Genomic DNA, 14,373 nt, shown 5'->3' with positions numbered 1-14,373 from the left:
AGAAGGCATTGCCGGCCTTCTTTGCAACAAACTGGAGGTGCTCCTTGAATTGAAGCCTTTCATCAAGGATAACATCCAGATACTTCTGAATGGTAACATACCTAATCGGAAGTCTGTTCATCACATCCCATTGGTGACAGCTCTTGGCTAGACGACCTTTGAGAAGCATCATAGTGGTTTTCTCTGCACTGAAAACCATCTTATGCTGAAGACTCTACAACCTGGGAACCTTACATCCCTGTGTCGCTCTGAGCTCTATCTTGGCATGCAAGTTGCCCTTGACCAGCAGCGACCCATCATCAGCATAAGCCACAATACGGCAGCCTAGGCATCTGCAACCACATGAGAGAGTCAAACTCAATGACTCAGACAAGTGGACCTAAAACACTGCCTTGCGGACAAAGTATTGTAATACCAACTTGCCTATTCCATCTTCAAAGAACAATGCTGTCAGAGTACTTATCCATGAGTTTTTCATTGCTTTTGAAATGTTGAATTTGTTTGGCTTGTTTGACAAGTGTGCATGTATCCACTGTTTGAACTTTTCTTTTATCTCAATATTGGTGAATGAATCCATTCATCACCACCAGTAACAATACTATCAAGAAATTTACTTCCTTTAGTACTGCTGAAGAAAAGCCAACGTTGCTTCCATTCTTTTCTTTAATGAGTATCTATAAGTTGTTTTGGTAATTCATAATGAAGAATACTAAAAGCCAGTCATTTTGTAATAGCCTGTAAAGATTGGACCTTGAAATTTGAGAAATATTTTCTTTAAGTTCAGTTATTGTGAAACAGTGTTTATCATGAATGGCACATTCAATTTTTTCAAGTTTATCACTCACAATGTAATGTTACCCTCTTTCTTCCTTGTCAAGCTTATTAGTTTGTCCTTCCCTGAATTTCCTGTACCATTCTCTCATTAACAGTCACTCATTATTTTATTACTGTTAACTACGCCTGGTCAACAATGGATTTCAGCAGCAGATGTCCTTTTGGTTGCAAAAAATAAATGACATTGTATCTCAGTATTGCAATGTATCTTGCAACTGGCTGGAGCTGCAACAATTGCCTCCATATTTCATCACATACTACTTGAGCAGTTCAGAACTACTATACATATGATCAATCATTAAATTTTGACTTGACTGTATTGTCTACTGCACATGCACTTTGTTACTATGGAAATCAGTCTGTAACGCTCGATTGCAGGAAAACCCTTTTTTTTATTTACTTTTTCAGGATGTATGTTAATAAAACATTTCAAAGTAAAAAATTGAAAGAAATTTCAACAATTTGACACAAAATGTTCAAAATTTAATTTACGTTTAATGTTCAAAATAAGTACAAATTCTGCAACAGTTTTGATATATGAGGGTGAATCAAATTTAAATGGCAATTTTGCTATTCTACACAGCAAGCATTTCCGAGCAGGATGGCAGAGTGAGGGGGTTAATGTTAAGTGTATTAGAGAAGGGAAACCAGCTTGGTTAGCTCCTCTGCTCTGTTCTGTCATCAGTACAGCCATGAGTCAGCAAGAGGTTTGTTGCACGACATATAATCATAAACTTTTTAAGTAATGAAGGCATTAAACCCACAGAAATTTTAACTTATTTAAAGGTACAGTTGGGGACGCTACACTGTCCCAGAACCAAGTGTATACTTGGGCCAGACAATTTAAGGGCAGGCAAGAAAGTATAGAAAACTAAAGTCATGATCAACACCCAAGGGCAAATCTCACAGATGACAACAACTGTGCCGTTTGAGAGCTTATCAAAGGTGATCGGTTCACTTTTGAAGAAATCGCATTAAAAGTGGGTATCACTATGGGAGTGCTCAATCCATTATCACTGATCATCTTGGGTTTACAAAAATTAGTACTCGATGGGTTTCAAGGTTGTTGACCGAAAATCATAAACGGGTCAGATTGGAGATCTGTGAGAGACTTCTGAATTGATTTCGGCAGGACGGGGATGATTTTTTGAGGCACATCGTCACATGTGATGAGACATGGGTCCATCATTACACTCCAGAGTCAAAAATTGTGAGTAAGTAATGGTCAAGGAAGGATGAGGGCTGCCCAGTGAAGGCCAAAACGCCTGTGTCAGCCAGAAAAGTTCTTGCAATGATTTTTTGACTCGAGGGGAATTTTATACATTGATTTTATCTGCATCAATGAACAATGAATGCGGCTTACTATTGCTAGCTATAACAGTCAACAAAAGCCACCTATTGAAATAAAAGACAGGGTATGCCCATCAGAGATTTCATCCTTCTCCATGACAACACCAGGCCGCACACCACAATTTTGACAAGGAATAAATTGGAAAAAGTGCACTGGAAAACCCTCCCAACAGCCCCGATTTGTCCCCCTGTGACTATTCTTTGTTGAAAGAATCACTTGCAAGGGAACGATTCGAAGACATCGAAGAGCACATGTACAATTGGTTGATGACATGTCCTCAAAATTTTATCGATAAGGAATATTCAAGCTTCCGTTGGCAAAATCGTTGGCAAAAGTGTGTAGGCCGTGCAGGAGGTGGACATAAATACATTTATAAAAATAAATTACCATTTATATTTGACTCGCCCTCATAATAATAAAAATTGTGGTATTTTAGTGCCCTGTTGTATTAAACAGTTTTTTTATAATAATGTATTAGTTTTATTTATGTTAATTTTTAAAGTATAGCAGTTTATGCTGTTATGTATTTAAAAACATACTCTTAACTTGTAATATAAAAATGCTTGCTACATCAAAACATAAAAATTGTTTACTTGATTGTAACATATAGTAATTATTATTTATGATTCAGAACTCCTTTAATTGTCCAAACCAAACCTTTTTTAATGAGATACCATCAATGGATTTAATTCACATCCTTTTATGTAAAAATAAATTTAGGTAAGGTATATTTTTATTACTAATTCCAACCGTGTTGTAAAACAGTTTATAAAGAAACCATGATAATCTTGTACTGCTATATTAAAAAATTCCCTTTCAGCATGCTGGAAGGCAGAAGTAGATTTCACCGGTGCTAATTAGGGAATAAAAAAGATTTCCACTGTAAAGTTAAGAAAAACTTCAATATGACAGTGGTTGCACGTGAAAAAAAGTTTCACATGTTCAGCTAAAACAAGCCCCATCTTCTTATAATTCCAGCAATATTTTGGTTTTCATTTGCCATAAGGGTTGGTCATATCAAAAATTGTTTCAGACAAAATTTTTAATGTTTAGAGGACTAACGACCACTTTAAACCATCGATACTGTGACTGTTAAGGGGAGTATGATTCTTTTTGTTTTCAAACCCCCATTTTTTCCATTCCCTGGGCCAGTGGTTGGTGATATCAAAAAACTTTACATAGATAAGTTTTAGGTCCTTATCCAAAGAATAGTAGGAACTTTAAACGAATTCAATATTTTATTTAATAAAAACATTATAGCAATATTTTGTTTTTTCAAAAAAACCCTCCCATTTCCACCCCCATGGTCTGATTTTGCCCGTTAACAAACTTGACAGAGATTTTTGGTTGTTATATTTTATGTATCAATTTGAAAGTGATTGGCACAAAATGATGGCAGTTATCGTGTCCACAAGAATGTGAAATATATATATAAACTTGTATATATAAAATTTTGAACTGACTGTGGTTTTCGTTGGGGGATAGGATGTAAAACGCGAAGATTTGTCAAAATTTTCCAGAAGTCGAATCATGGTACCCATTACAATAGGTAACTTTTTTATGAAATCTACCTAAAATTATTTTATAAAGCAATCTTTTTTTTAATACAATAATTATTTATATTTTGGTAGCGTCATATTTTGTAATATTTATGCTAAAATTGATATACCAGTTCCTTTAGATTTTTAGATTTTCTATGTTGTACAAATGTTAGGAGCAATTGCTCTTTATAAATAAGTAAAAAGAAAAGAAGTAAAATTGGAATAGCAGAAGATTGTACAAAAGGCTGAGGTTCACCATAGATTCAGGCCATTGCTTAAATGTGATATAACACGTAATTAATAAAATTAATTTATTTTAAAATGGTTAAAATAATATTTTTTAAACATATTTAAGCAGTCTTCATATGTAACGCATTACACACATGTATTATCACTCTTCATATCTACAAATTTGTACATGATTATTATTTTAAGCTTATGAATAATTTTATTGAAATTGTCTGGTTTTGAATAAGATGCAAAATTTTATTCCTTGCAGCTGGAAATAGTAACGTAGTATTACATCTCCTGGAGTAACATCCTAGAAATTCAAGGTCTTGGTAAAAATAGTATTGATGAACTGCCATCACCAAAGCCACTTTTCAGTAAACAGTTACTGTAGATCACAAGAGTCAAAAATTACTATGTGAAGTTTTATTGTTTGCTATTGGCTTTTATTAATGTTCGATGGCCGTAGGAGACAATGGAACTTTTAGAAAATACCTTTTTTTTATGAGTACTTCAAAAATGACATCTTGAAATTTGTCAGTATAATATTTAAGTCTTGTATCTATGTCAATGAAGAGAAAGAACCTACAATATTATTGAATTATAGATATATAGTATTTTTGAATTCTAAAAGATAAACCGCAGTGGGAAAGTAGTACTTTCTTATTTTTATGTGTTACTCAAATCATAATGTTTTTTTTACTCGCCCTCATAAAATAACAAAATATGTTTTGTCTTTATAATAAATTTATATGCTTACAGCCTCCTATTGTAAAGTGTTTAACCAAATTATGGCATCCAAATATTAGTGAAGAAGGTGATATATGTTTGAGCTTATTAAGACAGAACTCTATAGATGGCCTTGGATGGGCGCCTACTAGACGACTGAAGGATGTAGTCTGGGGTTTAAATTCGCTTTTCACGGTAGGTACATGATAAATTGTTAAGTGATTTTGTCTAGGATATACTATAAAATAACTCGCTGCAACATTGCACTAATAAAGCAGACTTATACTTGATTTATATACACAATATCCCACAAAGAAATGGAGGATATTTCTACTGATGAAAATAATGAGAAAGTAAAGAAATACAAAATTTATAAAACAGATTACTTCATTTGGGACCTTATAAAAATGATAATATACCGTGAAAAAGTTAATACTAAAGAAGAGTTAATCATTGAAATACAAAATGCTATTGAATTTATATGAAACGATCCTGAGATGATATTGTTAGCCACCAGAAATATTCTATTTTATGTCAAGCAGAGTGCTGTGTATTGTGGAGGAGGGAATTTTGAACAGTTACAGTAACTGATGTTTGTTATTCTGTTACCATTTATCATTTCATGTTTTTAATTTTTTGTTTTGCCGTATTAAGAATAATTTTTATTAGGTGCATAAAAAGTAATACGAATTTTGGCTATATCTCATCTGTTTTGCTTCAATATAAAACCAATTTTTAAAAATTTTATTTACTTTTTATTAGCTGTTTGTACATTAATTTTCTCAGAATTAAATTCTCTTCAAGTTTTGTTTTCTAAATCTTCTTCATTTATTAGTTTTTAACAAAACTTCTTTTTCGACAAAGAATTTTGTGTTTTACATCAGATCTCTTAAAAACTACTGGAATTTCAGTTCTGGGACCTGTCTTATTCTATTTCCCAGCTCAAATTACATAAGAAACCACCTACTTTACTCGTTAATTTGGGCCTCAAAAATTACTTTAGGGGGCTTCTTTTTATTAGAAGAGCTGAAACCCGGGCAAAATCTTTTACTAGCCGTAACTCGAAAACAAAGCATTTCCAGACCTGTATTTGTATGAACTTTTTTTTATTATTTTCAGCAGTAGAAATGTACTGAAAGTTTCTGCATTTCTTCACGGGACATTCTGTATAATTAAAAAAATAAAATATAATTAAAGTGAATTGTTTTATTTAAAGAAAATTATTATCATTACCTGAGAAACTAGAACAAATATATTTTAATAATTAGGAAAGGTGAGTAAAAAGTGCTACTGTAAGAGAAGCCTAAAATATAGAGTACTAAGGAGAAAATCAAACAAGATAGACCAAGAGGTTTTGGACACTTAAACAGATTGGCAAATGGAAAATCATTAAATGTTTACTCTAAATAAAGGGTTTCTCTTACTTTAATGCAAACGTATTTCAAATGAAGTTTATTAAATGAAATATGTCAATTTTAATCAGCCACCTACTGCTATTTTTGAGGTAAAAATCATAATCCTGTCGCTATAAAATGTTTTTGTTTTCTGGACAAAAAACCGTTTTAATTTTCTCATGCCTTCGTTGAAGCCAACTTTATACTGTTACGAGAGTTTTGTAGAGAATGAAACAAATGGTACTGTGATGGTCCAAGTTTAGGACAATACAGTAGATGTATCAAAACTTTCCAGGCAAGCTCTCTCAATTTTGACAGTTCATCAAAGATGTGTGGCATTATCGTGATGGAAGATGACACCTTTTCTACCGATCAATTCTGATCCAGTCTGACTATAGAAATTAGAATTAATCATTTGAGCGGGTGGCTGTAGCTCATAGTGAACAACTCCTTTCCAGTCCTACCACATATGTACACAATACACACACAAAGTCTCATTTCTTGTCGTAAATTAAGTGACCAAAAAAACAAATATGTATGGACAGACTAGTATTATTTATTATTCGCCCTTTCATCCCGTGGAAGGTTACTGTTGTGTATTGAGATTTTATTCTCATAATTTTTATCTTATATTTTTAACAATTTCTATATAGTATTTTGATATAATTTTTATGCAATATTTAATAAAGAAAACGTGCTTGCTGGTATCATGGATGATTATTTACGAAAAAGGATACATCATTTTAGAATTAAGTAAAATTGTAAAGCTTTAATATTGTTTTATATTTTCGATCGGAATTTGGCTAATCCATTTTTTTTTCAGGATCTTCTTAATTTTGATGACCCTTTAAATATTGAAGCAGCTGAATTATATTTGAAAGATCGTGATATGTTTAAAGCAAAAGTTAGAGAATATATGTTAAAGTATGCTAAAAGGTGATACAACAGGTATTATATTTGTAAATGTATTCACATGTTTATATTTTACATATGCTGTATATTATATATTTATAACGTTGAAGTAATTAATAATACTGATTTTAACTTCTTATTCTGCTAATTTATAAGTCGTATTTTATAATAATAGTGTAATTATTCATCGATATGATAATTTTTATTTATTTACTCGTAAGTAATATTTTTTTCCCAGGCTAATAGTAGCATTTTTGTACAGTGAAACCTTGCTAACTTTACCGGTAAGAATGAAATAAGTAAATTTTGTTACATTATATGTGCAATAAAAATTATACATATTTATTATTGCTGCAAAAATATTCATTTAATGTTTTGTTTAATTTTTGCCACCCCTTTGCCTTTAAATAACATATATCTAATAACAGGGAGAAGTTTCAGAGGAAGATTCATATCCATTAAGCTTTCTATGATATTCATTTATTTACTTCCACCAAGACAAAAACATATGTTAAGGTAACAAATCTCAATTATTGCTATCTTCATTGTAATAAATAATTTAGCGTGAAAATTAAAGTTTGTTTGGCAAACATATGGATGAAATTATTATTATTTAATAATCAGTGAATGATACAAATATGAAAATGCTTTTAATTTACAAAAAAAAAGTATGTATTGATAAAAAATAAAATTATCCAGGCAGAGGTATATAAAAGCCTTCACCGAAACAAAAAGATATTGTAATGATCCACCTTATTTGGCCTACTTGTACCTTACTTGTTAGATTGCTCCTCCTGCTGTTTTTCATTATATTCACTAATTCAGCGATTAAAAAATTGTTAACAATACAGTAAGACTTCGACTTGTGCAAGGGATATGACATGCAAATTCATTGCATAATGTGAATTCACGTAACTTGGGTTGTTTGGCTTAACCTTAAAACACCCGGTAAGTATATAAAAATTGAATGTAATATACATACAGTGAGTACTGTATTGTTCAGTACTATAACATGGAAGGAAGGCCTGAATATAGTGAAGTAATCAATCATAAAAATATAAAACAGTAATAAAATAACTTACTTTTAATTGTTAACGCTGCAACACTTGTTAACCTTAATACGTATTGTACACATTAAAAATATAATTAGTGAAAAGAATGACTTTTTGTCATTATTATTTAGATTTAAAAAACACTATCGCTTGTTTATTCAACTGTTTCTTCTGTTAAAATCATTCACTTAAGTACCAGTCACATTCATAGGCTTTGGGTTGAAGAAAGAATCTAAAGTCTTCTGATTTTTGCAGCACCATTTCTTATTTAAAATTTCATAACAAGTATTCGCCTCCTTCATTAACCTTGAAATCTTTGCACTTCTTTCTTTGCCGGGATCGTTTTTAACAAAATACAATAAGCAACCTTCCAAATTTTCAAAGTCTTTAGCTATTCTGCTAATAGTCAATGTTTTTCTCTTGCTTTGCTACCTGAGTGTTATCTTTGTATTTCACTATTAAGCAGCTCTACAAGATCTTCATTAGATAATTCTTTAATATGATCGCATTTTATATTTCTGTCAAAGAAATAGGACCCTCACACTCCTTTCTTTTTGGAATCCCACAACATATGTTAGGTTCCTTCTACATACTTACGAATTTTCATCAGACTTTTATTGATGTTGGAGGATTGAGGATCTGCTTCACAAAAAATATGAAATTCCTTGCAAAATTCTATTCTTCTGACAAAATCATCATGGTGGGGCATGAAGAAGAAATCTAAGCTAATAACACTTCAACTTTAATTTGTTTAAAGTTTTTCCTAACTTATTCCGAGTATTTCAGAGTAATGAAATCTTTTGGTTGAATTTTTATGACTTTTTCTAGGGTCTCCGCCACAAATTGTTTTATAAAGTTCAGCCAGTTCTAGGCCTCCCAGATTGTGGAGCATTGCCGGTCAATCCAATTTTTATTCATCAAATTTTAGCTTAAGTGAATGTTAACAAGTCGATAGTGAAGAGTAAGGAAATCGTACAATTCTTGATGGATGGCAGCAGTATTCTTATAATTTTTTACTAATACTGAACAGTAAAAAGTTGTTTTGTGCGCTTACATTGTTCTCAGTATAGGTACAAAAATGAATTGAACTACTGAATAGTAATTTTATCAGCAAAATCTGATACGTATATATAAAACTGATACTGTATAATCCGACTCTCTTTGTTTTGTTGTAGTAGTGAATTTTCCTATAAGAATTAAAACTTATAAAAACAAAGTTCAATTTATAGGCATAAGATTGCATTTTGAAACTATTTTTCAAATATTATTCATTATATTACTTTCAATATTATTGCTGATTTTATTATTTCTTTTACGTTCTAGTAATCCACAGGGAATGAATTTTTGTAAAGTGCTATACCCTTGCGACTTGCCAGCTCTGACATCTCCACCATATGATTTTCTTAGACATTAAATTGAATTAATAACCGACTTACTGCACTACAGATTTAAGTTAACTTCTTCCCTAAATATGAAGTAAAGAGGATACCAGCAAGCATGCTTATTTACAGAATCTTTTAACCGAGTTTTTATATCAGGATGTCAAAATATTGAGAAGAATAAAAAATCTAGGTGAATTCTTAATTTGATAGTGAGCAATAATTTTTTTGTAGGGGGAATAGAAAGCTCGGCTTTATCCCTCATGCACATCATTCGTTAGGGTTATTGTGCAGCCATCATTTAGAAAACAAAGTTCCTGAATAGCTAGTTTGTACCTGTATCAACCGCCTACTGTATTATCATCAAGGTTTCAAAATTCTTTTAATAAATGATCTAGAAGGATCAGTTGGCATCCCTACACCCATAGAACTGATGATAGAGAAAATATTGTGGTGAGAAAATACATTCTTCAAACCGGATAGTTTACAGTCTTGCCCAGGACCTTAGTTTTGTTTTAGTTAAATAAAATATAACAAACAGGAAAGTAAAGTTACCAGAAACATTATATAACCTTTGGTCTGACCCTATTTATTTTTCATGTTCTATCATTTTAAAACCGCTAAATTAATGGAGTTTTTATTTTGCTTCTCTTCATCACTAATAATTATTGTGCACTAGCAGGGTTCTACTGTATTTCCTAAGTTCCTTTTTTTTTATTTTTGATGATAAATCAGATTTTGAAATGGACATTGTAAACTGCAGTTGAAAGTTTAAATTTAATTATTTTGTTATTATACTGTGTGCGTATGTGTGTGAAACAATATAATCTGCATTTTTCATAAACTTACTTTAATTATGTTTTAGATTTAAGATATTTAAGATTATTTTAATTTAAGTTTACATATTTAAACAAGGTTGTTAATTTTGCTTAAAGCAAAAATATAGTATTTTATAAAATGTAGTCATAATCTGGTAAAATTAATATAAAATATTAATAATAAAGCTCAACAACATACCGACAAACATTAAACAAAAAAAAAGGTAAAATTACTTAACTGCTATACGATTTGAAAAAAAAACATACACATATTTTGTGAAGTCAGAGTTAAACAATTCTGTTGTCTGATAAAATATTCAGCATAAATGATATAACATAAAACAGAATTATAGATTTTGTTCAAATCTTACACATGAAAATAATGTAATAATCCAAAGCAGTAGAGCTTTGGTTGTGTAATTAGTTTAGAAGAGATAGCTGTTCTTTTATATATATATAATAAAATATATTTAATTATAAATTTTTTATAGTTACAATCATTAAAAATCAATTCAACCTCTTGCTGATTAAATGCTAATGCTTTTTTCGTGAGTCTGTTATTAAAATATATGACTTATATGCATAATTTTAATCTATGGTATAAACTTAAAAATATTATTTTATTATAAATACTTGTATTTATTTAATTAATTACTCTGATTATGTTTTTTTTTTTTTTTTAAATTGTTTGTTTTATGTGACAGTTGTTTTAATTTTTTTATTAATCATGACAATATTTATATTTAGAGCTATCATATTTATAACAATGTAATTTTTAAAACATGTAATCTCTTACTGATGAATGGTTTAAAATAACTGAATTCTCTAAATTTGATTTGTTTTCTTCTGAAGGAATTATTCATTATAGATCATGTTGTATTACTTAGACAATAGCATAGATCGGTGAAAGAAAATATTTCTAATTATTTTAATTATTCCACTTACATGTGTGTGTGTGTGTGTGTGTGTGTGTGTGTGTGTGATATGTATATGCACAAGGTAGGTTCAATTAAGGAATAGCTTATTTTTCAAAAACTACCTACTTAAAAAAGGTTTAGAGTGCATGTCTTTAAAATTTTTTTCTTTGAGCAGTTATACATGTTTTTTTACCAATATCTATAAAGTCTGTGGAAACCATTTTGATTTATCGTCCTAAGTTGCTTCATTGCATCAGTTATCACATCATCAGTGTTCTTGTATCTTTTCTCCTTCAGAGCATTTTTCAAGCATAGAACAAGTAAAGATCAGCAACTGGTATTGAATAAGAAGAATATGATGGATGCTCCAAAGTTGTTACGTTGTGAAGTGCCAGATGCTTTTTGACTTGTATGGATCGATTAGCGATTGCTTTGTGTTGCAAAAAATTTGAATTCTTTGTTGTCCATTTTCAGTATGCTTTCTTCTTATTGCATTTACTTAATGATAAAAGTTGTTGACATACATTTTCTTGTTCATTGTTCCCCTATCAGGAATAAATTTTTAATTGACTGTCATTAACTACGAATCAAAAAAAAAACTTCTAACATAACTTTTCCTTTGCTCATCTCCAAATGAAATTTCTTTAATCACGGGGATGATGTTGATTTTAACTCTGATAACTGACATTTTGTTTGTGGGTTGTACAAAAAAAAACATTGTATCTCATCTCTTGTTATGATTTTGCTTGAGGGTTTTGATTTTGATTAGCCATAGCGATGAGGTGTCCTGCCATTGTCATGAGAGTTTCTTTTTGATCTGCAGACAACATTTTTAGAACAGTGTGTTGACAAAAACGATGCATGTTCAGATCATTGTGATGATACTGTATGGCAACTTCTGACTGATGGCCTAATATTGAACCTATTTTCTTCACAGTTTTTCTTCTATTATTTGATCAACATTTTCAACACACTCTATATTTATTTGTTTCACTTATCAAGGTAGACTGGCGCCCACTCCAAATTTTCAGCTTTAATATGATCATCAATAAAGCATTTATACCAGCCATAAAGTGCAGTTTTCTTCATTCCTGATTCTCCATACGCTTCTTCAAGCAGTGTTAATATCTGATGGTGATTTTTTTAAGCAAAATTTGATATTTGTGCGCCGTTCAGTTGCTGACATATTGTGAAATATGTTTTGTTTATAATGTTTATAGTTATTATTATATGTGAAGTAGGAAACATATGTTGCGGCTATATCATACTAACAAGCTATCATACTTTTCTATCATATTAACTAAGCTATAAATGCTACCGACATAAAAACTAAAATTTAATTAATTATAGTGATTATTATTTTAAATTGTATGAGGCAATTTTTGAACCTATCTTCTGTGTGTGTATATATATATATATATATATATATATATATATATATATATATGTGTGTGTGTGTGTGTGTATTAAATATAGTACAGTGTATGTACATTGCTTGTGTGTTCAGTTGCCAGTGGTTAAAAATATAATGTGCTCCTATTACCTAAACATTTAAAACTGTAGCTAAATACATGTTAAGTATTTTTAAATATGTTTTTGAACTATTCACAACTCACATTTTTATTTTGTGAGGTACTTATTTTACTTTCTTACTTGTTATATATTGTATATATTTATTATTTAAATTAAATATTTATTATCTATGTTTATTTAAATTTAGGTAACATAAACATAGGTACTCTTCACACTGACCTCCATGAAGGAGTGTTAGGATTTTCAACTTTCATCCAGAAGGTTCTGGATTTGAATCCTAGTTGGCTTGGCATTTTTCTCTATTTTTTGAGTGCAATATATCACATTCCCACACAAAAGCATTGACTGTATGTGATGAATTAATCATAAAAAAAGAGTAAGCAGTTGTGTAAGATATTAATTAACCTTTTTTTTTTTTGTATTATTATTTAAAGAAAACCTTAAATTACAAATATAAGATGGTATAATGTATAATACTTTGTGTAATAAAGTAAATTCATATTTTAATCTTTATGGTCTCAGCTTTTAACAAACAGCAGTTTCGTTTTTGTCATTTAGCATATTAAATTTTTTCATGTGATTAGAGGAATCCTTGTCATTTTTATTAGCTTTCCACCTGTCAGGAATTATCATTTTATGCCTCTACCCAAAAAATGTTTCACTTGTATGTAATATTGAGGATAATCCAGTAATTTTAACTAGCTTTACCTTCTTGTAAACTTAACAACTGTTAACTGTTATAGTTATGAAAGATGAGGAAGGATGAATTTTATAGTATATACAAAATGCCAATACTAACTGGAATTTGAAGCCAAAAAAGTTATTAATAACTCATACATAATATCACTGCCTTTAGATGACGTTACATTAAGAGATTAATTAGAATCTGTAAAAAATAAATGATATTAGAACAGTACATAAGTTGCACATCATAACAAAATATAACTTGTTTTTGTATTTAAATCGAATTACCTGTAAAAAAATTTGTTATAAATAACTGCAATAAAAATAGTCAATGAATTTTATATTTATTATACAAGAAGTAATAGTTAAAAGTATAATAATAATGAATAACTAAAAATAATGAATGACTTAAGATAATAAGTGATTAAAAGCGTATATTTTTTTATTTATTTCACCTAGTAATAGAACTAAATATATATTTGATACAAGGAAAGATATTTTGGGTATTTGGTTGGATTTAGTTAAAGGAGAGATTTGATAATACAGAATGCAAGTTATTGTATTAAATTACTTCTCACCATACGTCATTATTTTAATTATTTTTTTTTTTAAATGTACTACTGTTGAGTGTTCTATCCTTATGCTGGGAAAATATATATATATTTTGTGTTGTATGACACAAAATATTTTTTTTTTATTTTTTTTTTTTTTAACCACCAAAAAACAGTAATTTGATAAGTTAAACTTACCATATTAGTTTCTAAGAATCAATTTTATCGGCATCCTGCATCTTCAGTTGGTATTGAATTCTATAATTACTATGTAATTTGTATTACAATAACAATTTTTTTTTAAGAATTGTTTTATAATGTAATTATAGAATCCAATACTAACTGAAGATGCTGGATGCCATGAAAATTGATTCTTGGAAATTAATATGGTAAGTTTAACTTAATTTTTATTACTGTGTTTTGGTGGTTTATATTTCATATAATATTAAA

The 14,373-nt window shown here is 29.8% G+C and overlaps 1 protein-coding gene across 3 annotated transcripts in view; it reads left to right on the top strand.

Moving 5' to 3' along the window:
• The window catches only part of LOC142321340 (NEDD8-conjugating enzyme UBE2F-like), a 28,404-nt gene extending 14,117 nt beyond the window's left edge, over window positions 1–14,287 (top strand). The window contains exons 4-6 of one of the 3 annotated variants that reach the window (XM_075359342.1): window positions 4,717–4,878; window positions 6,901–7,025; window positions 12,876–14,287. In XM_075359342.1, coding sequence (XP_075215457.1) covers window positions 4,717–4,878; window positions 6,901–7,017 — 279 coding nt within the window. In that variant the 3' untranslated portion in view covers window positions 7,018–7,025; window positions 12,876–14,287. Of the gene's footprint in view, window positions 1–4,716; window positions 4,879–6,900; window positions 7,352–9,364; window positions 12,563–12,875 lie in introns of those variants that run through there. The other 2 variants (XM_075359341.1, XM_075359339.1) reach the window with 2 other exon arrangements.
• Window positions 14,288–14,373: the final 86 nt, after the last annotated feature.

This window comes from Lycorma delicatula, chromosome 3 (assembly GCF_047948215.1).
Source record: "Lycorma delicatula isolate Av1 chromosome 3, ASM4794821v1, whole genome shotgun sequence".
Taxonomy (NCBI): domain Eukaryota; kingdom Metazoa; phylum Arthropoda; class Insecta; order Hemiptera; family Fulgoridae; genus Lycorma; species Lycorma delicatula.
Note: the sequence above shows the minus strand (reverse complement) of the source record. Positions and strands in the feature narration are given on the sequence as shown.